Source organism: Choloepus didactylus, chromosome 7 (assembly GCF_015220235.1).
Source record: "Choloepus didactylus isolate mChoDid1 chromosome 7, mChoDid1.pri, whole genome shotgun sequence".
NCBI classification, from domain to species: domain Eukaryota; kingdom Metazoa; phylum Chordata; class Mammalia; order Pilosa; family Megalonychidae; genus Choloepus; species Choloepus didactylus.
This window is the reverse complement of record NC_051313.1, coordinates 52,784,571-52,812,231: the sequence shown is the minus strand read 5'-3', so window position 1 is coordinate 52,812,231 and position 27,661 is coordinate 52,784,571. Positions and strand designations below refer to the sequence as shown.

General features: G+C 34.9%; 1 protein-coding gene across 3 annotated transcripts in view; it reads right to left on the bottom strand.

Annotated features, from left to right (window-relative positions):
• Positions 1-11,267: 11,267 nt before the first annotated feature.
• Positions 11,268-27,661, bottom strand: part of FBXL4 (F-box and leucine rich repeat protein 4) — an 85,099-nt gene continuing 68,705 nt past the window's right edge. For all 3 annotated transcript variants that reach the window (XM_037843998.1, XM_037843996.1, XM_037843997.1), the window contains exons 7-9: positions 22,895-22,966; positions 17,973-18,285; positions 11,268-13,381 (exon numbers count right to left, since the gene is read on the bottom strand). In XM_037843998.1, the coding sequence (XP_037699926.1) occupies positions 13,218-13,381; positions 17,973-18,285; positions 22,895-22,966 (549 nt within the window). In that variant the 3' untranslated portion in view covers positions 11,268-13,217. The remainder of the gene's footprint in view (positions 13,382-17,972; positions 18,286-22,894; positions 22,967-27,661) is intronic.

The following is a 27,661-nucleotide window of genomic DNA, read 5'->3' as shown; positions in this document are numbered from 1 at the left end:
AATTTATATATAAACATAATTCCATCACTTACAGAGGTCTAGTATGCTAAATGTGATGCCTAAAATTAAATTCATGAGGAAAACACCAAATGAAGAATGTACAATTGAGAAGCATGGCATTAACAACTACCTTTAAATTATTGTACTGAGTATATAGTATTCCAGTATGTGTTTTCTCCCCACAATTAACAAAATAATTTACAGGTTTTGTACTGCTTAGACTAGTTTGGACACTTGACTACTTGTTTGAAATGCAGTTTTCTGGGATCTGGTATCAGACTCTCCAAGGGATTAGGGACTGGAAACTCATGTTTTAAACAAGCTCCCAAGTGATTCTTACATATAATGATGTTTAGACCAGAAAATATCAGAGTAATGGAACAGTATTTTAGTGGTTTGAATATTTTAAAGCCTGGTCAGTCTGAATATTAAGATTAAATACAAGGAGGGTCTTATTCCATTACTTTAATGTGAATTAAGTTTTGAATAAAGTGGCATAGGAATAAAATAAAATTAAAATTCCATTGCTCTGCCATAATTTCAAGGAAAATAATGAGTAAAAATTATAGAATGATATGCCTTGTTAATTAGATGACAATGAAAAAGCATTAGAGTGAGATCCTTAGAGAAAGAATGTCCCTAGAAAGTTTGTGGAACAACTTTCTTAGTTTACTGATAGGAAATTAAGAACCAGAAAAGTTAAATAACAGACCAAACTAGCACAATCCAGATTATAACTTGGATCTTATGACTCCTTTTCCCCTCTCTTGTTTTTACTACTCTCCCATCAATGACCTAAGCACATTTCTATTAGTTTTTCATATATTTTATTTCCTACAATATTCAGCAATAGTGACATTTGGGAATATCTTTTTAGTTTCCAAAAAATAAAATACAGACTTCCAAAACTTCAGAACCTAAACTAATATAATCAGTAATATACACACACACACACACACACACACACACACACACACACATACATATATTAATTTAAAATATTTCCTTACATATTATTTGACATATTTTAGCTACTTATTGAAGGCTCAAATATTTGTAGTACACTGTGGTAGACAGCAGTATTTTTCAAAATTATTTATTACCACAACCTGGGAAGGAGTAGTGTTGCTGTCCATCACCTGTAGGCTTGGCCACATGACTTGCTTTGGCCAATACAATGTGAGTGGAATTGGGCATTGTATCCAAGTAGGTGCTTTTAGACGGTCTAACCAGTTCTCTTGCTTCAGTGCCCTCCACCATGAGAAAGAGAAAGGCACGTCCCAGCTAGGGCCTGCTTTTTTGGGGTGGGTCCTGGATGGAGTAGACGTGAACCTGAACTGCATCCTGGAGTGCAGCTGCAGCAACCAACCCACAGTAGCCAAGATGCCAGATGAGTAAGAAATACAAGTTGTTGAAAGTCATTGAAATGTTTGTTATTCATTACAGCCTAATAAAAGCTAAATATGTTAGTACTCCCAAATCTGCCTTAAAAATCTGGTACTTGAAGCAGAATGATTTCAAAAGTAAAAATTCGGAGGTTCCCAAACCAAGAATCTTTGTTATAAAGAAGTTTAAATATCTTATCAATGTGCCTGCATATATAGTGATGGAATGTTTTTATGCAGTTTAGTTCGGATACATATTTGAATTATGGTCATTTGTGTTTGGAAAATAGGTATAATGAATCTATATGACAATTTCGTAATATAAAATTGCACCAACATGCAGAAAGTAAATGTCACAATTTATCTGGGGATATAATTTCTTAGGTCCAGGGAAATATAGGGGAATGTTGTTGTTTATTATAATCCTACAAACATACAATATTGCATCAATTTACATAACCCATGTCAGATGTACATCAGCAAAAACACTTTGGTTTCTCCTTAAAATTTTTTCAAGATTTTTCTTAACATTCTTAATTCTCCTACTAATGATTCTAATGATTACTGGATACTAGTTTAGGAAAATTTCTTTTAATGCATTTAATGGTAAGGAGAGTTTTCAAAGATTTTGAAGACAATACTTAACTACATATAAAACCACCTTTGCGAGAAAGCCATTTACAGCTTATGATGCCTAATTTTCAGTAATTATGAGATCAGTGTTTGGTAACTTCATCTGGCAGTGGTGAGCTGCAGATGGTTTGCACTGACTCACAAGGACTAAGTGTGTACATCTTCCCAACTCATCATTGGGTGACTTAACATTAATTGCTTAAAATCAGTCATGGCAGGAATATTTACACCACAGAAATTGGCAAACACTACAAATCAGAGCCTCCTGTCCCACCTCCCCCAAACCATAGCACTAAGACTGATAAATTCACCTTCTTTAACATTTGGTACTTTAATGTTTAAAACATTAAAAAATAGATGGCCCAATTTGGTCTGAGGGAAAATTTAAGGCTACAGAGTTAAACTGCAACTAGTGGCTTGTTACAGAGGTTAGAAAGAATGAAAGCACTTCTAAAGAGGTTTAGAGGAATAAGGCCTAATGATAGCCAGGGAATACTGTTCTACTGACACTCTAGGCCCTGGTAAAGCTAACGTAGCCAGAGTAGGAAATGAGAACCTTGATTACGGCAAGGAGTGTAGAGCAGAAATCAGAAGATATTTTGAAAGACAAGGCAGAACAATCCTCTACTAGTCTGTTTCTCTTTTCAGTATATGCACACAGTCAGACACACACTGCTGACAAAGAGTGATGATGGCACATGCTAGGTACACATTTTAAGGTCTTTCAATTTTATACTGAAATATTTTATAAATATTTCTAATAATAAGGATTTATCAGGGCCATTTATTTTAGGTTTTACAGGGTGCAGTTATTTTTAGGACTTTTAAACAAGCAAGATTAACAGGACTTCAACATATCAATTCTTTATTTTGGGTATCTGCCAGCAAAAGTACCTCAACTAAGACAACAGTGTGCCAGAATTTGTGTTAGTATTAACAATTCTTTGGCTCTTGTGATCTTAGCAGCAAGTTATAAATATTCTACAGAAAGCAGTATAGAAATAGAACTCCCTAAAAAATGTTTTAACAAAACAAATTAAGCACATACAACAGGGCTCACACAAAGTATATATTGGGGAATAAATGATTCTTGTAATAAATTACTCTTCCTTCATTCACAGACTTCATAAAGATGATACTAGTATTGAATTGTTGCTACTATACATTTTGCTTCTTTAAACATATCATCTCTTAAACTTTTTTTTTAATCACCACTGATCAGAAGTTAATCTAAAATTTCTATTTTCTATTAAAAAACATTGATTATTAAAAGTTCATGGAGTAGCCCAAAATATAAATATAAAGCAACTTGATAGTAAAATCCTACATACAAATATTAAAAATCATCAGATGGTACAGTAGTTCCTTTAGGCATTCCCAATTACAGGACTATGATTTATATTTCAAAAAATTTGAGGATACCAAAAGTAAAGACATACTCTAAAAACCTAATATATGAATAGAAATTGAATGTAGAAATTATGGGTCAAAGAAAAAGTAACCATGCTCAGAAATAAATATTTTTAAATCATACTGCCAAAGTATTAAACAGCTTCCTAATCTTCTGAAATAAATACACATGCACTTTTATTAGAAACAAATTACAAAGTATTGTTTAATTACAATGCATTAAAAAAAAGGTTACCCAAGTGAAAACCTTTTATAATACACTCTATAATGTTGCTTAGTAGCATTTTCCAAATTGTGCTGAGAAACTAAAATTTCCAAGAGATTTTGATAGGTATTCCACAGAAGACTGGAAACACTTAACACATATAATTTAACTCACCTTACTGCACTTTGAGGATTCACAGTGACCATTAGTATATTAAAGGCTCTGAAGTCCAGCAGTTCAGAAACTTGCTTACCTTTCTTTAACCCACTAAATCCCATGCTTATTTCACCATGGAATTTTTTTCTTGGCACATAGTTTTTGAAAAATTGCTTTGTGGATATTTATATGCATTCTCTAAATGACCCTCTCTCCCTATCCCATACTGTGTCTGACACACACATTTGTCAATATTTCTGTGTTGAGTAAATGGATGGATGAAGGTATTTTACCTTGTGCTGTTCATTTCATCCCAGCTTCACTAAAAGTATTTTGGGAATGACTAAGAACTCTGGAACAATTTAAGAGCTAATTCGTAATGAAGGGATTGGCTTCCACACAAAGCAGTACATGCTACTTTTATAGGTAAAAGGAAGAAGACACTGTATGGAACTTTGGTTGACTTTTAAGTAAACAAATCTTAATTTAGGGGAATTACTGAGAAGGAAGAAAGAAGAAAACAAGAGTGTGAACTAAGTTTAAAGTTTATTTAATTGCAGACTGATGCAATTTTATAATTCAAAATGCATTCTGAGCTGCTCTCATATCATAGCATGAGGATGGATTGTTAGTGTTCAGGACATGGAAAATGATGGCTCATCTCCCAGGCTTACCCTTTTGTCTTATTTCATAGGGGCTGTGACACAAACCTATTTACCCAAACCCTCCATTATATTTTCAGTATCTTGAAATGATCACTTTTGCAAGTGGGCTAATAAAATACTCACGCTTATCTAATAATTCTACAGTACAAAATAATTCAAACAATAGGAATCAGTAGACATTGGGTAGCATTTTTATACAAACAAAATTTAAATCATCTCATAGTAAGTTATCTGTATAGCTCCTCATTTGTAACAGAGTTGTTTTATCTTTGGTATAATCTACTCAACTTATCAAATCATATGACTATACTGCTTTTAAATTTTTCCTTAAAAATTTTCTAGCTGTAAGAAGACTATATTGGTTCACATTACTTTACCAAACACATTGATAAAAATCTTCCCTTCTCTGAAAATGTCAACTTGGACACAATTATCTTTTTCCTTTCAAAAAATAGTCAAATAAACCTCTTAGAGCTTTCATACACATGAACATTTAAGCCCCAAATTCAGAGTTATAGGCAAAAAATCTTGAGTACACTTTCTGCTGTGTCAAAGGAGAAATCTTGGCCTCTATCCATATTTATAAAAAACATACTAAATCATGATTTATGATTAGAGTAATTTATCTTTACCCTTTTGACTTGTAGGTATTCCTGCCAATCATCACCTCATTTGCTTATTAATGTTAATATACTGCTACAGAATTAGGCTGCAAGTACAAAATGAGAGATGCTAGAATTGTTTTCTGGCGATAGTTAAACATTCTGTTAAGGGTCATTGACAAGATTTTCAGGGTGGTTAAAAAGAAAAGTTCTTCTGAAGTATTACTATTAAATGTGCTATAAGGGGAAAAACAGATGCAACACTGATAAATGTTTGATACATGGGTTTGATGATGAAAATTACTATCAGTAATAGGCATCCTTTAATACTTTAAAGTACAAATTGAGAAGCCAAACATTAGTTATTAATATACATGGTAATGAAATCCAATTTTTACTGACACTCCTTGGTTAATATTATCACAATTGCAAATATGAGTTTTCAGTCTTTAGTTAGTTTCTGGGAAACATCATAAAATAAAAATACTTCCACAAAGAACTCAGTTTTTCTTTGCTACATATGGGCTCAAAGCTAATCACTCCACAGGAAGGAAGAACATTAACTATTTAAATGTTTTGCTATATGTTGTATATCTTTAGGATCTTATTTCAGAGCAATTTAAACTGAGAGTATCATTTAATTATGCTCTCGAACAAAGTCAGGGACGTATCTATTACATGTCATGGGAAAAATAATTTACCTTAGAAAATTGCTAAGATAAATACTTATATCAAAATTTCAGTTGATAATGTTAATAACAATGGGTAATTTGGCTTCAAATTTTAATGAACAGATACAGTTTGTCTATATATGTTCCCTCTTCTTATGGGAAAAACTTCATTTCCTCAATAAAATAAAATAAAATACTGCTCTTCATTTTAATATCTAAAAGGTAAAATGAGAATGGTTAAGGCTGAGAGAAGATCTGAGTGTGATTTACAAAATTAGGAATGGCAAATATGGGTTTACTGACTGATTTGAGAATACCTTAGAAAGGGTATTCAACCATGGTTCACAAACCAAATCTAGCCAGCCCCTTGTTTTAGTATGGCCTATGAGCTAAGAACAGTTTTTACATTTTTTAATGGTTTAAAAAAAATAAAATCAAAAGACTATTTCATGACACATGAAAATTAAATATGTAAAATTCAACTTTTCAGTGTCTATAAATAAAGTTTTATTGGAACACAGCCACACTCACTCATTTTCGTCTGAGGCTGCTTTCACAATACAGTGGCAGAGTTGAACAGTTGTGAAAAGACCTATGCGGTGCTCTCATCATTTTGCACTGCTCTTGGCACACTACAAATCACAGCGATACAGTAATAACTCAACAGCATTTTGAGTGCTGCACATATCGTAATGTTGCAATGTTTTTTTATTTTTCATTACCAGTGTATACCTATAATTTCAAAACAATTAAAAAAAAATAGAAAAAGACAAGTGGAGTTCAAATGTACTTTCAAGGCACAAGGGGGCGGGGATGATTTTGTTATCGAATTAGATGACAAAGCATTGGGTTTAGCATGTAACAGCACTATAGCCATTCTAAAAGAATAATATACATGTCAAAATTACCAGACTTAAGTGCTCATCACAATATTCTCAATTCAAAGTAATGCAGTGGCCAGAAAAATTAGAAAATTTAAAACAGAATAGCCTATTACAGTAGAATTTCTTTACAAAAATGAAAACAAGTCTCATTTGTCTGCCAAGCAAGGAGTCTTTACCAATGGTTAGGTAATTAAACATTGTTTGATTGTAGCAGCTGAAGGATTGTGTCCAGAGTAAATAAACTTGTTTAAAACTGTTAGCTTTTGGTAAGAACAGTTGCTCGAAGAAGTGAGAACATTGGAAAAAATATCCATAGTCAATAAAAATACAAGTCAAATGATTTGAGTGGCTTTCCTTGGCTCTTAATGAGTCAACAGATGTTACTGATACTGCTCACTTGTTGTTTGTGGAGTCAATGTCAAGTTTGAAGTGACTGAAGAGTTAGCCTCTATGCATAGTCTGTGTAGAACAATTACGTGTGAGATTATTTTCTAAGAAGTTGAGAAAACACAAATTCAGTACAACCTGAAGTAGAATCTGCTAAGATGTGTGACAACTAATAGTGGTAAAACCAAAGGTGGAGCAGAAAAAGGCTAAATTGGTCAAATTTTAAAAGCTTGTGAAAATAAGCTAAGTTTTTTAAAGCCTGTGGTTATTTACTGTATTATTCATCAGCAGGTACTTTGTGGAACATATCTGATTTTACCTTGTGTTACTGAACCAGTAGTGTCAATGGTAAATTTCATTTGCTCTCACAGATTTAACTTTCCTCAGTTCCATGATTTTTATATAGAAGCTGAATATGCAGTTTGCTCTACCAAACAGAAGTTCACTGAATTAACAATAGTTGTTTTATTGCAAGGTTTTGAGCTCAGGGCTGATACTAAAATTTTTCTAAGCAAGAAGAAAACCTCAAAAATCAAGCACTGAATGACTTTGGAAACTAGTTTTTGATGCAGACATCAAAATGTGGGTAATGAATTCAACCAAAAATTACAAGGCCAAAGAGTGTTTATATATGAAACATTTTAAAGTAAAGTCATTTCCATAACAACTAACATTGTTTGAATCATAAGTAACAAGCTGCTTTAAAACAAGAAGCAAGATTTCTGTTCTCACATGAATACTTTCTGAGCTCAAACTGCAGTTCCAGGAGCATTTTTTGGACCTTGATGCAAATGTAAAGGAAATTTCCAATTTTTAAAATCCACTTAACTGTGCAATTGAGGAGCTTCCCCCTAACATTTAATTGGAAGTGATTAATCTGCAATGTAATCACCTACTAAAAAGCAAGAATAAAGAGAAGAATCTAATAGAATTCTATCAATTATTGTATTTTGCATTTTGTCAATAATTTGCTTTTTTCTTGTTTTATAAGTACTATATAATATCCTCAATTTTGCCTCTTAGGCTGGAAAGCCTAAATTATTTACCATCTGGCTCTTTACAGAAAGTTTGTGGATCTCTGCTCTAGAACAAAAAAACACCCCCAGCTACTTAAAGCATAGGTTGAATACACTTCTCCAAAAGCCAGATGACCTGGGTTTGTATCCTGGCTCTGTCACTAGCAGCTGCATGATAATGAGTAAGTTCCTCAACTTTCTTTGTCTTAGTTTCCCCATCTGTAAATGGGGGAAATAATGGTTCCTGTCTCACAAGGTCATTGTGAGGATTGAGTCAGTAAATAAATGCAAAGCTTCAGAAACAATACTTGACACAAAGTAAACATTAACTCAGTGTTAGCCACAAATTTAAAATTTAAAGTACTGCTCCAAAGTATTGGTGGTCAATTTATGCATCTCATCACCCTAAAAGTCCCTTGAATGGAACAGTATTTAAAATATTTACATACATTTGTGTATGAAACGAAAATCCAAGAGCATGAAGATGATGACAGAGGACAAATGAACCCTTCTTCGGATGACCCTTTCTTCCTTCATTACAGAGAAGGTGGGGCATACCATGGGTATGACCAGGAAAAAATTTCTCATAGTTATTTTTTTTTATCATTACAGTTTATGTATTTTAGATCCTGTAGGAAGTAAATAGTGGAGTTATAAGTCAAGAACACAGTAGTATTGGTATTTATATTTACCATGTGATCTTTACTGGAAATCTTTATTTCTTCATGTAGTTTCAGTCAATTGTTCAGTGTCCCTTCCTTTCAGTCTGCTCAACTCCCTTTAGCATTTCTTATAGGACTGATTACTGGTGATGAAGTTCCTCAGCTTTTGATTATCCATGAATTTTTCATCTCCCCCTCATTTTTATCCTCCAGGTATTTGTGAATTCTCCAAGTCTCTGACAGTTATTGACTTCTATTTGTATTCCACTGTGGTCAGAGAATGTGCTTTGGACAAATTCATTTTTTTTAATTTTATTTTATTGAGGCTTGTTTTTATGTCCCAGCATACGGTCCATTCTGGAGAAAGATCCGTGATCACTAGAGAAGAATGTTGTGTCCCGGTGACCTGGGATGAAATATTCTATATATGTCTGTAAAAGTTCTCTATATCTCTCTCTCCTTTCTTTGCTTCTTTGTCAGTAGGGCTCCCTTTAGTATCTGAAGTAGGGCAGGTCTTTTATTAGCAAAATCTCTCAGCATTTGTTTTTCTGTGAAACACTGAAGCTGTCCCTCAAATTTGAAGGAGAGTTTTGCTGGATAAAGTATTCTTGGTTGGAAATTTTTCTCTCTCAGAATTTTAAATATGTCATGCCACTGCCTTCTCACCTCCATGGTGGCCGCTGAGTAGTCACTACTTAGTCTTATGTTCTTTCCTTTGTATATGGTGAATTGCTTTTCTCTTGCTGCTTTCAGAACTTGCTCCTTCTCTTCAGTATTTGACAGTCTGATCAGAATATGTCTTGGAGTGGGTTTATTTGGATTTATTCTATTTGGAGTTCGCTGGGCATTTATGCTTTGTGTATTTATATTGTGTAGAAGGTTTGGGAAGTTTTCCCCAATTTCTTTGAATACTCTTTCTAGACCTTTACCCTTCTCTTCCCCTTCTGGACACCAATGAGTCTTAAATTTGGACGTTTTATTTTATCTGTCATATCCCTGAGATCCATTTCGATTTTTTCCATTTTTTCCCCCATTCTTTCTTTTGTTTTTTCATTTTCTGTTCTGTGGTTCCTCAAGGAGGCTGAGTTGTTGTTCAACTTCCTCTAATCTTGTATTATGAGTATACAAAGTCTTTTTAATTTGGCCTACAGTTTCTTTAATTTCCATAAGATCTTCTATTTTTTTATTTACTCTTGCAGTATCTTCTTTATGCTCTTCTAGGGTCTTCTTTATGCCTTTTATATTCTGTGCCATGCTCTTCTTCATGTCCTTTATATCCTGTGCCATGCTCTCGTTGCCTGTCTGTAGTTCTTTGATTAATTGCACCAAGTACTGTGTCTTCTGATCTTTCAATTTGGGTGTTTGGGTTTGGGTTCTCCATATCATCTGATTTTATCATATGCTTTAAGATTTTCTGTTGTTTTTGGCCTCTTGGCATTTGCTTTACTTGATCTTTAATTTGTCAGAATTGCAGCTTGGTAGCGTACACTTTCTCTAACTGACCAGTAGATGGAGTCTGTGAGTCACCTATTCCCCTCAAGTCAGTTCTCCCCAACTTTGTCTTTGTGGTGTGTGGGGATCTGATTCTTGTGGGGTCCAATTGGTGCACTTAATTTGGGTGTGTTGTCGGTGCTGTCCGTCCTGAATAGGGGCATGTGTCTGAGCGGTTAGGGAGGAAGGGCAGCTTTAATAATCAAACCTCCCAGGTGTTCCCAGAGATTTAAGGCTGTTCTCTGCCATTGATCCAAAAGTCCTTGGTACTGGCATAGGTTCCCTGGATTTCTGAGTGGTTCCCCCTTCCCTGCTGTGTTCTTCCAGGACCTCTGTTGAGGGAGGGAGGGCCGCGCCACATCACATGTGCGCGCCAGCCTCCAGGGAAGCCCTGGGACTCCGGGCCGTGCAGGGGTGTTCCCAGCCTGCTTCAAACATGGCTGAATGGGATGCGTTAACTTCCCCCTTTCTGCACAGCTCCGCCCTCCCAGCTCCGGGACAATCAGCCATGGGTGTATTAAAGGCCACTGTCCACAGTGGATATTGTGGCATGTGTGTGGTGCTGGGGGAAAGACTCCCTGTCACACTGGGTTTCTTGGTGCGGCTCTGTGCTGTGGGTTTGGCCCCGGGCAGGAGTGCCCCCGCCCGCCGGGGAGATGGCTGAAAGTCGTTCGTTTTTTTCTCCTTTCGGCTCCCCTTTGCTCCCCTGGGCCCAAGACAATCAGCAGTGGGTGTGGGAAGGGGTATCCTCCACGCCAGACACCAAGGCATTAGCCCAGCCCACTCCTGTTGTATCTGCAGCTGCTCTTGGGCTTTTTTTTTTTTTAAAGAACTAGTCCGTCTCCAAATGCCAACCCACCATTTCCTCACACCGCAGCATGGCCGAGGGACTTTCAGCCGACTCACTCACTCGTTTCAGAATGCAGACTCCTGGTTTCACCAAATGCACAGTCTCTGTAGATTTAGCAGACCTTGTCTGGCTGGTGCTACTCTGGAAGTGGTGTTCTGGGTCACTTTCTGGTTTTTATCAAGTATTTTTCACAGAGGTGTTTTTTTTGCCATCTCACCTAGCCGCCATCTTAGGTTCTTCCTCTCATATAGTTTTGTATGTGGAGCAGAGATTGTATTAGTTTTTAATTTTTTAGAGTTACAATATTACATTCACCATACTCTAAAAGAATTGATGCAGTACTACTAATAATTTACAACACTTTTTTAAAAATTGACATTTTATATCGTTTGAGTCAATAATACGTTCTTATTCATTGAATAAATACGTACTGAATGCCTACTATTTGTCATACTTACAAGTTCACCAGCTTAAGAACTTTTGGAGAAAAAAGCTTTCATTAATGTGCTGTTGAAAATACCATGAAGATATATATTAACTGTGCTAATTTCTAAATTCAATGTGCTTTTAAAAGATATGCACACATCTTATAAAGGAAATTCTAGAGTAGTGCTTGCTATACAACAGAACTTCTGCAATGATGAACATGTTCTCAATCTTCACTGTCTAGTATGTTAATCACTAGCCACATGGGACTAATGAATATTTATGGCTCAGGTAACTACCCTTGCTAATGCAACACGTGACTACTGAACACAGTGGCTACTGCAACTGAGGAACTGATTTTTTAATTAAATTTAAGTGAATTAAAATTAAATAAAATAGCCACATCCCTGTGGTCAGTGGTTACCTTATTAGACAGAACAATTCTGGAACATGTAGAGGTTTGCCTTGAGTGGCAAAATGAATTTTGTTACACAACACACTTAATATTAGTTCGTTAGTCCAAATAGCACTACCTTTTTCTACAACAAAATGTTCTCTGTCTAGTTTGTTAGGAGCAAAACTAAATCAATTCACTTTTTAACAATGTTAGCTTCCTTTTTGTTTTTCTCACTGTAGTTGAGTTCTACTTATTTAAGTTGCTGGAGGACAGGAAAAAATATAAATAAAATTCATGTAGAATTCAGAAGTCTTAAACCTGTGGCAAATTTTTAAGGCATCTGCTTAGCAACTGAAAAGCTATTTCATTTAGTAGTTTATCTCTTGTTCTTGATTGTGTCCATATATTTATATTAGTATTATTCAATAGTGAAATAGAGGAATGTGAAAAAAACTAAAAATTTTCAGTTTGAATAGTTATTGTAAATTAATTCATGATGGATATATTCTACAAAAATAAGTGCTCCATCTTTTTTATCGGTTAAATCATCAATCTAAGGAGGAATCACAGACACATTTTTCTGTATTGTAAGTTCTTTTGTTTTGGTAGGTTTTGGAGGATAAGCTGACATAGCACAATATGACATAATTCAGCGCACAGAAGCCTGTTTTGAGTGGTTGGTTCTCTTATTCATTTTAAGCTATATGACAAAAAGCCTTTGACACCAATACCACTATGGAAAAATCAGGTAATTCCCTTTTCTTTGTTTCTGCCAGAAATTCACATAGAGTTTCTTGATGTACCTAATATAGTATTAAAGATATACTCTAAGACAGCACACTACTTTAATTAAAAAAGAAAAAAAAAACACATCTTTCCAAAACTGCATCAGCTTAAAAATAATCTTTCTCCAACTAGCTGACAATTGTATACATAACAAAGAAAATACTGACCATGTCATAAATGACACATTCAATATTTTTAAAATGGAGATGTGGAAAACTAACTTTATTTTTGGATAAATATCATGGTACTTCATTATTCAAAGCATTCCTTTAAAAGTAAGTTATAATGTTTCCATGTTACTCTTTTATTAAATATGTAATTACTGACTAAAGACTAATGTCATTGATTAATGTAAGATAAAAATAATACCATTTTCTTACATATTCTTGAATACCAGTGATTGCCATATTTTGTGAAAACATGTGTTTACATTTTTACTTGATTTAGTAGACAATTTCATATTTTTTCTTTACAATCTATAAAGGTCTTAATCCCTACTATTATAAAAACTAAACAAATCAAGAAACAAAACTGTTCCCAAAATAAAACCCCACAAAAGCACATTAATTTTATTATACAACATGTATTAAGTCACTGAGTAAAGCTCTTTTTTATGAACACTTTTGGAAAGCTAGCATTCAGTTCTAGCACAGCTCTGTTATCAATCTGTGAACAGAAGGACACATCAAGTAAGGAAAGATCTTTACAAGATTCCAGGAGTTTTCTTAAAGATGCAGGACTTACCATTCTTGTTCCTGTTTGAAACACAAAAGCAAACACCTTAACTATAACATTTATACAATGTCCTAATAATAAGTTCCTTATTATTTATTGTTTGAAATACGTTTAAATTATACTTAAAAATTTTTTTAAATTTTAATTAAAGATTTTCTATTGAAATGGTTCTGTAAAATATAAAAACCGGAGTATGTCCAGCAGTCTGGCATCTGGGACCTGAGTCTTGACAACACTCTACCCACTATCTTCATTCCTCCTCCTATCCCTTTAAATCAGCTCCTTCAGACTTGTCTATTTCTGTCACCCCAATTCAAAACTGTCTTCACATCTCATTTTCCTCAGCCATAGGTCAAATCAGGCAGCACTGCTTAACAACAATTCAAGCTTTAATTCCATGCAATGCAGTTACTGAGCAACTACCTCTGTACAGATTCAGCGTTAGGCACTGGGGATGCAAAGATGAATAAGACACTTCCCTGTCTTAAGGAACTCATTTACCAGAGTTGACAACAAATAACTACAACACAATTTGATAAGTGTTACAGCAAGTTACTGCAAATGGCAGGTATAAAATAGATGATGTGTTCTATTTAGCCTGTGTTCAATTTGAAGCGATTATGGGATATTCAGTTGGAAACTAAATTATATAAAGTTATGGAAAGCACTTGATACATGGCAGACACTCAACAAATACCAAATATTTCTTGATTCTAAGAAGTTGGCTGTTGTAAAACATACCTTACTTTAATTACTGCTCTTCTGGGAAGAAACAATCACAATCATGTTACATATACACATCTACTTGGAGGGGCATTAAGAGTTCTGAAATGTTAACCTATGGCTTCTTCTCTGAGAAATCCTTTCTACTCCCCTTCCTGCCATGGGCTCCAGAACCTGTAGCTGTGATTGGACCCAAGCCTAATCAATCCAGATTCCTGGGATTTTAGAATTGGGATTCATCAAAGCCTTCCACATCCACAGTTCCCTTGAACTAAAGACATGCAAAGCTGGGTTGGGGTTGTTATATTTGGCCACGTGTGCCCAGAGAAGCAGAGATGGCCAGAAAAATGAGAAAAAGAAAAAGGCAAACTCAAAAAGAGAAGACAACATAAGAGTATTTTTGAGTGTGAGCAGTGTGGGGGTAGGAAGAAGGGGAGTTATTAAACATGAAGAGTAGGGAAAGGAAGAACAAAGAAAAAAAATAGCTTCCTTGTTTGTTTGTTTTGTGCTTTTTGTGTTTTGCTTCCTTGTTTTTTGATGGTTTTCCAGTCTCTCCTGGAGGACTGGTCATAGATCTTTTCCAGGGGCTGAGAGATATACCTGTATCTTCATAATAATTTTTTTCTTCTGTTCAATTTATTTCAAGTGGGCTTCTATTATATGCAAGCAGAGAACCCCAACTAAGACGACACTTAGCTATGGTGGTGTTTTTCACCTAGGGTTGTGACTGTCTGTTTTCCATTCACCAGTCTTGCCCATTCAATTCTGAGTTTCCTGATAAACTAGGAGTTCCCTAAGGCCCAAGAGATTGCCAGGAAAGGAAGTAGGAGATTTAAAATGTAACAAGGCTAGGGTCCCCTATCCTATGCTTCCAGAGTACTTTGCACTTCTGTTAATAGCACTTACCCACTCATCAGAGTATACTGTTCCTATAGGACAGGGCCATATCTATCTTGTTTACTGTTGTAACTCCAGTGCTTAAAACAATGCCAGACGTACTATATGCTCAATAAATGTGTAATGAATGAAAGACTTACAGGAGCGATAGTTAATTTTCCACTACCATCACCCTGGTTTGGACCCTTATTACATGAATTATTACAGCAAATCTCTTTGATTTTGAGTTCTCCCTTCTCCAATTCACTTGTTACATGTTTCCAGATTAATCTCCCTAAAACAGGGCTCTGAATATATTACATCCCTAATTAAAACCTTATACCAACACTTTCTTATTTAATTTTGTGCCGATTCCTCATCTTGATGTTCAAAACTCTTCATGAAAGCCTTCATTACCTTGCTGTTCTAAGTCAAATAAGAGTCCCTATTCTCTGAAGATATTCTATATTTTCAATGTCTGCGCTTTTGTTTTTATTCCTCTCCTCTTGTTTCTTATTCACCTTTCAAGGATCTCTTTCAATTATCTACTGACCTTTTAAAATAATGCTCTTACTTTATTTCTAAACCATATATGCTCTCTCTTTTCTTTGAGCCCCATCAAAATGGACTTGCCTCTAGCTCCCATTAAGCTATCTGTATACTTATTTCACTCCTTCTTGCTAGGTTTTAAACTCTTTGGAAGCAGGGATCTTAATCAACTTTATACTGAGGATCAACATGTGTTTTCAGCATGAAGAAGGTATGCCACTTAATTACTCATAAGTTATAGTCACAAAATGACAAATAAAATAATGATTGTCATCCTGGCTAAATAAACATCCTTAGAAAAATAGGATTCTAACACTTAAAGACAAAGGAAACAAAAAGCCCCAACAAAAATATTAAATAAATAATGGCAATATAGCATAGTTGTTAGGAGCACAGACTCTTGTTCAAGTCTGGATTTCACCATTACTAACTGCACATCACTTCACTTCCTTCAGCATCAGTTTCCTCTTTGTGGCTCTGTGATTAATAAGAGTAACTTACCTCTAACTACCTCAGTAGGTTTTTGTGAGGATTAAATCAATCAATATAGTCTTAGAACAAGTATATGTCACGTAGTATGTTTGCTTTTAGTACTATTTAATATTTAATACTATTTAATTTTTAATACTATTATTAATAAATATTACTGATATTATTGCTTACCATGCTCTTTATATTTGAAATATGAAGTTCACATGTATTTGCATGATGTCTTTCATCTATAATTAGTCATAGTTTTAGTAGATAATGAAATTTTCTTGCTCTGATGCTTATGAAAGTTACAAATGTTTTAAAAAAGAAGCCATTATACTTATTTCTTTTATGTCTCTAAAATTAAATTGTATATTTAATACTCCAAATTAGGCCACTTGACAAACGACCTCACTGTTCATCACAAATTTGCATTAGTTTTAGTATCAGTGTGCCTTCTTTCTGGTTCTGAAACATCTCTTTCAGACACAGGTTACTCTCTTCATACCTAGTATATGAGGCTTTTTGGGGACTGGGGGTGAGGGTTGTCAAATAGATTTTAACCAATAGCACCATCCTCTGAACTGAAGCCTGTGGCTATTAGTGTGATCCATTTGAAAGGGCCCTTGCCACATTTCTTCATTCTCCCTGTGAATTCATGATTTTTTCTTGAACTTTTCAAAATCCTTCCTTATGAGAGATCTAGGATAATTCAAGGGGGAAGGATGGGTAGGAAGGAAAAGAAATAAGCGAGATAAATGGTTGTGGTGTAGTGAAAAAGAGTACTGACCATGGAGCCCAGAAACCTTGGCTTGAAACATAGCTCTGCCACTAACTCTTGTGATCCTGGTGTGGTGTATTTCTGAATCTCAGTGCCCTCGTCTATGAAAGGGTAATAATATCTAACTCCCAGAGCTGTGATAACTAAAATATAACAGATGAAATATCTATCCCAAGTGTGCATATAATAGATGCTCAAGGATTTATGCCTAAAAGTACACTAAGTAATACACAATTTATAAGCAGTATCCACAAATTATCATAAATTTGGATGATGGAGAGATTTTTAACTGAAACCACATTCACAGGTATTAAATGTTTAAAAAGCAGGAAAGGATGTACAAACACTGTATATACTAATTATTAGCACTTCATTCACCAGTCTATTAGTACTAATAGATTACCAGAGGACACAGTGCAAGTGCTATGTGGGTTCACACAGTACTGAGTTGTGGGCAATTATAACTGTGGCAAGGCAAATACCTCAGACTAATGTCAAAAGTCACAAAATCTCATAGGGTTTCTTGCTGATGAAAATACTAAGGACACAAGGAATCCCAGAACTGGCAAGGATTTTCAAAAGATATGCCTTGGGGTGGAATTATTCCTAAAAACTAGGATTATCAGGGATGGAGATTTCACAATATTCCTTAATCAAGAGTTTAACACCAACAAGCCTTCTCTTATCAAACTTGAATTTATTATACATATGAACTAACTTCTCCTTTTCTGTCCCTAATAAACATAAAGAACACAGCTCATATAAATTCTCATTCTTTTCACCAGGTCAAGAATTATGCTTAAAGCTTCCTGACAGGCTCAACTATAATATTCTGTTACTGTGCTTACTGCTGCAAACAAGCTTAGTCATTTTCAATTGACTAACATTACATTCACCACTGAAAATTAGTGTGAGCAGTGTTTCAAGTCCTATTTTACTTAAGTGCATATATAATTTCCTTCCTTCCTTCCTTCCATCCTTCTTCCTTCTGTCCTTTCTTCCTCCCTCCCTCCCTTCCTCCTTCCCTCCCTTCTCTATCTGTCTGTCTACTTATCTATCTATCTTGAAATTCCTATCAAACCAAGTGGTCTTCCGAGAACAAAATTTTTATTGTGTCCAGGAATTTTTTTTTTGCCCTTGCATAATGTCTAAGATCAGCTTATGTGCCAAGGAAATGAGATTTAAAACCAATGTTGATATTGTATCCTTACCTAATATGTCCAGTTGCCGTAATCTGGTACAATTGCATGCCAGTTCTTCAATGTCTGTGTCACACACAGACCTGTTAGCTGTAAGAAAGAGTTTCTGCAAGTTCGGAAGCTGGCGTGCAAGTCTGGTGAAGCATCCGGTGCTGCTTTGCAGAGTGGGGCACCAGCCAAGGTCGAGCTCCTCCAGAAGCTGACACCCAGAAGCTAGTTCTGCTATCCCATTCTCAGTAATATTCTTACATCTCCACAGATCCAGGGTCTGGAGTTTTTTACACTTGGCTCCTATCATGCTAGCTATCACATCATAGTCTTCAATCTGAAAATCAAACAATTCCAATCTTTTACATTTGATCTCAGAAATTCAAACTTGTTTATAGCCAGTTAGGACATTTTTAATCATCTCCTATTGTTTGCTTACATGTAAACAATATCTACTTTCTCATTAATACAGATCTGCCCACACATGCTTATAGATCTGCCATTGTTTCGTAAAACAGCAAGAGTAATCACTTACTCAAAAATCCATTTAACAGAACTCCAGATAGAGGATGTTAATGAATTAAATGCCATAGCAGTCTGAAATACTCAGCCTCTTGTGAAGAATTTAAGGATTATGTGTTGCTCTTTAATGCCTACCATTTTGACCTTGTTACTGCTACTTGTAGACAGGGCCTATTTTATACATGATTAGTACATTTTCGTAGGTACATAAAATCTCCCTGATAAAAATGTACACGTTGGTAGGCTCTAAAACACTACATGGAGACGCTAATAATACCAGTTTAAGGTTAAATGAAACATTTGGGGACTGCGTATGCAACATTAAAATAATTTAGATTATAATATGTTAATCATTGTCAGTTATTGGTGGGGTTCAATAACTTATACTCTCAGGATAAGCCTCTACTAATCAAGGATTAAACATTTCAGTCCTTGAGCTTTATGTACTTTAATAATGTTTCTTTAAATAGGTTCTTTTAAGAGGTTCATTTGATTTTGTTATAATCAGATGTCAAATTTATCACCAGAAGTCAAAGGGAAAAAAATAGCAAACATTTCCATTGATTATTTCTTTTCTTTTGTTCATTTGTTCATTCATTTGCTCAACAAATATTTACACACCTACTGTAAGCCAGCACCTCTCCAGATTCCGGGAATAGCAGTGGACAAAAAAACACAGACTTTGTTCACATATTTTGGAGAAAGACATACAAACAAATAAATGAACAAAATAAACTCATAGAGTGGGAAGGGGTGTGAAAGTAATAAAATAGAGTGATGTGAGAGCAGCCAGAGTGTCAGGAGTTGAGGGGTGGTAGTGGTTGGGATCTCCAGGGAAGGATTCTATGAGGAAATGACATTTTAAACTGAGAACTGAATAAAGTCAGGGTCAGCCATGAGAAGATATGAAGGCAGAGGAAGAGCAAATGCAAAGGCCCCAGAGGAAGGAATGAGCTTGGTGCACTGAAGGAGCAAAAAATGACTGGTATGGTCCAAGGGTTGAGTGGGAGAGGGAGAGGCTCCCAGGGCAGAGTTACGCAAGGACCAGGCCATTTATGCCATGGAAGGAGGTTGGAGTTTTATTTTAAGTACTAAAGGAAGTCAATGGAGAGCTTTAAGCAGAGGGGTGACATACTATGATGAACATGAAAACAAAAACAAAATTCTGGCTGCTATCTGGAGGGGGAACTTAGGTGGGTGAGAATGGAGGAGGAAGCCCAGTCAAAAGGCTTGCCATAGTTCAGAGGAGAAATGAAGGGGGTCTGGATTAGGGTGGTAGCAGTGGAAACGGAGAAATGAACAGAATTGGGGATATATTTTTAAGTCAGAACAAAAAGCTTATGGATTAGACATACCGGTGATGGAAAGGGGGAAATCAATGATGATTTCCAAGTTTTTGGTGTTCAGCAACTGTGTGTGTGTGTGGTGGAACCATGTGGAAGACTACAACAAGCAGGTTTGGGGGAATATAACTATCCCCTTAAGTTAATATACCTGAATAACACAAAACTGTAGCTTTGATAATTAGTTCAGCCAATTAGCTTCTTTAGAAAGAAGCAATCATAATAAACTTACGAAACCCACGATTCTGATACTTAATTTGTACCAGGGCAATCTCAGTGGCATGTGGACTAATTCTCTATCAGCATACTATACAGTGTGAAAAAGAGTTTTTTACTGTAAAATGTTCATGGCATTATTTAAACACACCAGGCACAAAGAAGTTTAGGGCTGGGAAAATAATAAACTAAAACTTTTTACTGGATTGAATACAACGTATCCCTCCCTCACTAATTGCAACCCCCTTCTGAATTATATTAGGCAGCTACACAGAACCCTTTTTTTTCCCTAAGAGATTAGACATTTTTTCCATTTAATTTCTTATTCATTATCACTAATTAAAAAATATGACAATTATCACAGAGGAATGTCACCAAGAAGTTAGGTGACTGACTAGGATCACACAATTAGTAGGAAACCTAAGAAGATGTAAGCTAGGTCTTATAATTCTTTAACTTTGCCAACTTTAAAATACTTCGAGCAGCACTATTTAAAGGAAATATAATGCAAATAACACATGTAATTTTAAATTTTCTTAGTCATATTAAAAAAAGTAAAAGGGAAGATAAAATTAGTTTTAATAATATATTTTATTTAACCAAACCCATCCATAACAATATCATTTCAACATGTATTTCACATAAAAAAATACTGAGATATCTTACTTCTTTTTTTTTTTTTTTGGAACTAAGCTTTCAAAATATGGTGTATAGTTCACACTTGCATTACATCTCAATCTGGAAGAGCCACATTTCAGGTTCTCAATAGCCACTTGTGGCTAGCAGTTTCCATACTGGATAGTACATACTTGAAGGCTAAAAAATTGTTAGCCTTGATAATTATATATGCTCTTTACTTCTCTTTTTTTTAGCCTACCAATGTGTCATTTCATTGTTTTTCTTCCTCTTCCTAGGACTAATTGGGTAGAAAAGAAATATAAAGCTCAATTAACTCAAGTTACTTGCTCTTATTCTGATTTTTACTGGAGCACATTTCTGGGAAACAAATTATCAATGGTAACAATATCTTACTAATAACTACTTACTTCAATTTAAAAATAGCATATTTACTTAAAGTTGCATTTCCCATAGTATATTACATAGCAGTAGACATTTAATATAGGAAAAGTGGGTTTCAGTATAGGTAAGGTTGGAAAACATTGGTTTAAGCAAAGGTAAATAGCTTTTTTTGTTGTAGAAGATAACACTGTAAAATACCAAGAGAAGGATATAGTAGTATCATTTCCTAATTTTGATTAGGAATCTCTCCCCCACTCCTTTAACTGAATGTACTTCAGGACTAATGTTTCATTGATCAACTGAAGAAAATGTTAACTAAGTCAAACTACATAATTCCAACTATAAACATAGAAATAATTCTAACTACAAAGTGTCATGGTCAGAAGCCTGCTTTTCTAGGGCATGTTGCTCCACTTTAAGTGCAATAAATAACAGGCAGAATAAGGTGCCACCTGCCAAAATCTAAACTTAGTCCTTAACAATCTAAAGAGGACAGTCTAACAATAAGCAGTGATCCAAGTGGCAGTAACTGGCTGGAGTGTTGTCACATGATATGCCATCAAATGTCAATTCTCCAACCCAGAAAAGCCATTAGAGGAAACCACAGAAACCTGTGAAATGGCTTATCAAGGTTAGAATTTGACCAGCAGTAAGGAGAAACTAATGCTGAGTCAGCGGGCTCTCAAGACTGGTTCCAGAGTCTGGGATGGGCACAAGCCTATACCTGGGGTTTAAAAAGGTCCAACCACCAGGATTAAAGATGATGGGGACATGGAGACAAATAAGTCATTATAAGAGACCTTTGCAGCCTACATTGCTCAATCTTGGAGCAGCTGTAAGGTTATTGCTGAGCTCCAAAGATGTTCAAATAGTATCTTTTCTAGGTTAAGGATCCTGCTTGTTCATTCTAAGCTTAGGACACCAGGACAAATGCTTTGGAATCTTGCAAACATTCTGCTTATTCAGGTCCTCCAACTAAGTGGCTGCAAAACTGGAACTTCTCGAGGACCTCCTAAATGTGCCTTGTGGGTAGGGAAGTGAAGAATGAATAGCTTCACAGTCACTTATACTGGAGAAGCATTTTGGGGGAGCACCCCTTCCCCGTCCTCACCCCCACAGACAGACAGACACACACACACACACAGTCACACTTACATCAAGAGTTCTACTGTCTCTTAAAGTCTTGTATTGTTTATAACCTACACAATTTAGATGAAAAGGATTTAACTCTATCCATTAAATCTTTCAGGGGCATATAAAATCATAATTTGAAATTTTGAAGGGACTTTAGATATGATCTAATCCAACAGTCCCGAGGTTTCTGAATTTCACAGATGAGTAAAATTTCAAAAAAAAAAAAAAAATTCTGAGTTCCAATATAGGTTGGCCATCTTTTTATTTTTCCCAGTAAGGACAGTAAAACAAACATTAAAAGACATAAACAAAATAAACGTATCTGCTGTCATCACTTCTAGGAAGTAATCTCAGAGTTAAAAACTGTTTAGCTTTATGAAAAATTTACTCAACTATTGGCATTTGGGTAAAGAAACTCAGAGACATAAATAACTTGGTTTGAGATAACATCTGGCTTGAGGCAGAACCAAATTCTTTCCACCAGACTATACTTCTTTCCTTATTCTTGGAGATAAATGCCAGTGCTTCAAAGACATACTCTCCAATGTAAGAAAAATGTCCAAAAGTGGGATACAGAGTAGTTAACCATAAATCTGAAAAAAGCATGGGTGAGGGTGAATGGGACTGGAAAGAGAAGGGAACATAAAATTCACACAAGGGAAGAGAGAGAACAAGAGATTGTGTCTATATAGAAAATTTTCAAATACTCACCATTACACAACTACCCAAACTGAGGTGCTGAAGCTCTGCACAGAAGTTCAAAATGCTGAGCAGTGCTGTTTGCTGCCATCAGGGACCACATCAGAGACAAATATGGAAAGTGAAAGGAAGTGAGACAAAGAGAAGGGGTCAATTAGACATTAAAGGCTGTCACTGCTTTTCCTGAAATTCAGCGCAAATCCAGGTTACAGACAACACAAATGCCATTTAATGAGTCCCCGGGTGCTCCAACCATTGATTGGCTTGGAGTCAAGGTAATCATTACTGGTCTCTATGTAAGTTGTCACTTTGTATATGGTTTTTGCATGCCCAGAAGATACCCATATTTCCTATGACCTCTCAGATCATTTTCCAAAGATAATTCAAGAGTCTGGCTAAGACTGAACAATAAGCTAGGCTAGCTTCATTCCCCAATCCCACTCCCCAACCAAAAAAACAAAAAAACAAACAAACAACAACAACAAAAAAAAACCCACAGAGATGACACTCCTGAAGAACAGTGGCAGCACTGACATTCACTGGTCAGCTGCGGCCTGATGGAACTGCCAATAGAGTCTCCCCAAATCAGGACTGAGCTGGTGACTTTAATGTCAAAGGATTCTCTTTGCTGACAAGGATACCAACAACCATTAACCACCTGTCACTAGCAACATGCTGACTGAAACATACATAACATGTATTTTCTAGTCATGTTCCTGTCATTTAAGATCATCTATCATGGGCAATGGAAATGGTCTCACCACTAAAGAAACCCAAAAATATGCTCGATTGCTACATAATCATGGCACCTAAAATATCTTGAGGCATAGCCTTATTTGGTGAAGTAGCTGCCATGAAAAAACTGTAAAAGCAAAAAAAAAAAAAAAAAAAAAAAAAAAAAGGTAAAACATTAGTTTCTCCTTTGTAAATTAAGGAAAATAATATTCAAACTTCTGTGACAAAATTACTTTCTAAACATCTGAACTAAATAACATCTAACAAAATTGAGATAATTATACAGCCTCTGTTCAACCTGTTTTAAGTTTTCAGAAACTAAAAAATATCATTGTGGGGGTTAAGAATGTCAATTACAATACAAAATATTTAGTCAAACCCCATAGAGGAATGATTCTCATGAAGGCAAAGTAATAAAGTATTTCAGATAAAATAAGCTTACTTAAAGCATAAATAAAATAATAGTTATAACAGGCCCTAGAGGGGTACTAGACTTAAGTCTAAGTTTTATGGTTTTACTGTTAAGCATTTCTTTAAAATTTAAGCCAAAAATATTTATATTGATTTTATGCTTAAGTTTCAACATAACTTATAACATTTATGAGACAATCCCATGTAGTCCTCATAATATTAACATTAGAAAGGATTTATGAAGATAATTTTGAAGTTCTCCATAATACTTAACCATTCTGACATAACATGGGGAAATGACATTAGGATATTTTTTACTGAAGTACCAGATTCTTATAAGGTTGTTATATAAGATTCCCCCATGAACAAGATCTAGAATATATTAGAGAGGATTTTTAGAGAGAATACCATATATCCTTTTGGATAACAAACTAAATAAAAATACCTATTCGTAAAACTTGCATGGAACTTGTTTGATAATTTATTTTTAAGTTATTTACTATGAAGTATCTCAAATATGCAGCCAAGTATACGGTCCAGTAAAATGAACACCCATGTACCTGCCATTCAGCTTTATCAAGTCTTAACATTCTGTTCTCTTTGTTTATCCCTCACAATTTGTGTATCCACCCATCCATTCACAGACTTTCTCAGAGGAAGCCATTATCATTGACTCAGTATTTTAAAACATGCCTGAAAATTATATGTTTATTACACAGTTTGAATCCAAAAATAGAATAGAATATTGTTTCACATGGTGTTTGTATAAAGGGTATTAAATATGCATATACTTCTGAATCTTCCTCAACAGTGTTTGTAAGGTACTTTTCCACATTGATCTATATAGCTCTAGTTCACTGATTTTAACTGTGTAATACTCAACTGCATTATTCCACAATGTGCACTCTCATTTGATGGATATTTAGATTGCTTAGTTTTCACCATCACAAACGGTATTGAAATAAGCATTCTATACATGCTTCCTTGAACATTTATAGAATAGTATTTCTCTAGAGCACATACCAGAGGAAGAATTTCCAAGTGTTTTGAGTATACTCATTCTCAACTTTATTAGATTTTGCAAAACAGCTCTCCTGAGTAGTTATATCAATTTATTCTCCTACCAGTAGTGTAAGAGTGCTTGGGTCCCCTTATTTTTGCCAATCTACAGTTTTTTCAGCCTTTTTAACATCTGCCTATCTTATGGGTATGGAATGGTATCATTTGCAGTAACATGATTATTATTAGTAAGGTTGAGAAAATTTTCATGTGTTTATTGACCACTCATATCTTCTGCTCTGTGAACTGCCTGATTATCTTCTTTGCTGATTTTTCCACTGGGTTAGCTTCTTCTTTATTAATGCTGGATATCAATTTTTATCAGTTATACCCATTACAAATATCTTCTTGCAATCTGAGACTTGTCTTTTCACTTTTTTTTTTACAGGATCTTCTGAGATGTGAACACTTTAAATTTTAATACAGTCACACTGAACATTTTTCCTTCCTTTTTGTACTGTTGCATTTTCTTAAAAGTCCTTTGTCCAAGTAATATAATATTCTCTTACTTTTCTTTTTAATGACAGTATTAAAGGTTTTTTTTTTTTTTTTTTTTTTTTTGCACTTAAGTTTTTAACTCAACTGGAATTGATTTTATATATGGTAGGATACCAAATTTCATTTTTCCATAGGGACAACCACTTGTCCCATTTCAATGTATTGAAGACTGCATCTCATCTGCTGATTTGTGATTTTTTTTCCCTATATCAAGTTTCCATATAAGTAAAGTCTCTGGGTCAATTTTGTATCACTGGTGTATTTGCCATTCCCTGTACCAATACTTCAGTCTTAATTATTAGTTTATAATTAGTCTTAATATCTGGTAAGGTCAGTTCCTCTTCCTTTTTCTTCAAAATTGTCTTAGCTTTTCTTAGCCCTTTGCACCTTCATATGAATTTTAGGATCATATTAAAGATTTTAGTTATATAAATATATATTTAAATATACAAAAAGATTAGTCTTTTTTTGTAATTATTAATTTACTGGCATTCAATCAAATTCTGTGTCATAATTCTTTCTTACATCTGAAACCATCTAACTGATTTTTTTGTACTTGTTGAAGAATATTTTTTAATAGTTATTTTAGTGAATTTCTGTGTATGGTAAGATCTTAATAACAAACATATAAGGTTCTCATTTATAGGTGAGGAAACTGAGTCCCAGAGAGTAAAAATGACTTATTTAATCTTTGTATATATACTCAATCTTGAATGAAAGTTTAGCCAGGCATACAGCTTTAGGTTGACAGTGATTTTCTCTTAACACTTTGAAGATAATACTTCACTGCCTACCAGCCTCTACTGTTTTGATAATAAGTCTATTGCCAGTCTAATCGTGTTCTCTTTATCTTGTCTCTTTATCTTGATGTTCTGTAATGGAGTCACCATATGTCTAGATGAAGATTTATTTTTATTTATTCTGTTTGGTATCCTGAGTGTACATTTGATTTGAAGACTCACGTCTTCCTTCAATTCTGGAAAATTCTTAACAATTCTCTTATTAAATATTGCTTCTCTATCATTGCTTTCATTTTCTTCTTCTGGAACAGCTTTAAACGATGCTGGAGCTTCCCAAGTTTTTAGAACCTGTGGTTGTTAAAAAAATATGTCCACAAATTATTTTAGACTCCTCCCTTCCAGAGGTGGTGTTTGATTCACCTCCCCATGAATTAGACTAGTGAGTTGCTTCTAGTCAGTAAAAGTGATGACATGCCACTTCTGATATCAGGCTATAACGTCTGTGGCTTCCATCTTGGGTACTTTCTCTCTTGGATCACTCACTGGGGGTAAAACAGCTGTCATGTCATGAAGACACTCAGGCTCAGGTAGCAAATGAAGAGGTCCGTGTAGCAAGAAAATGAGGCTTCTGGCCAATAGCTAGAGATGAACTCTGCCAAGTCATGTAAGTGAGTTTGAAAGCAGATCTCCTGAAACTGGAGCCCTGAGATGACAGGAGCTCCAGTTGACAATGTAACTGGACCTCATGAGAAATATGACCCAAACCATCCAGCTAAGCTACTCCTGGATTCCTGACCTGCAGAAACTGTATGAGAAAATCAGTGCAGGTTGTTTCAAGCCACTAAGTTTTGGGGTATTTGTTATGCAACAATAGATAAGTAATATGATACCTGACACGATACTCTATAAATATATATAAATGAATGAACAGGGTTGTTGTGAGGATTAAATGAGTTAACATACATATATAATAGAATTATACAGAGAATTACAGCAATGCCTGACAGTTGTAGCTTTTACAAATTTGAATAAATTCCTCAGAACTCTCTTCCAATTTACTAATTCTCTTTGTGTAAAATTTAGCATTTATCCATTTATTGAGTTTTTAAAATTCCAATAACTATAATTTATTTCCTAGATTCCGAATCAGTCTTTTTTCACACCTACTTGTTCTTGTTTTATTTTAGAATATATATGTTCTAAAATTTCTTGTTCTTTTCAAAAAGATGCCTTCACGTACCTCCTTGAATGCTCTATGCCCTCTCATCTCTCCCTTTTTCAGTATTCTCTGCCTAACGTGGTCTTGCATATTACCTCCAAACTAGAACCAAGATTT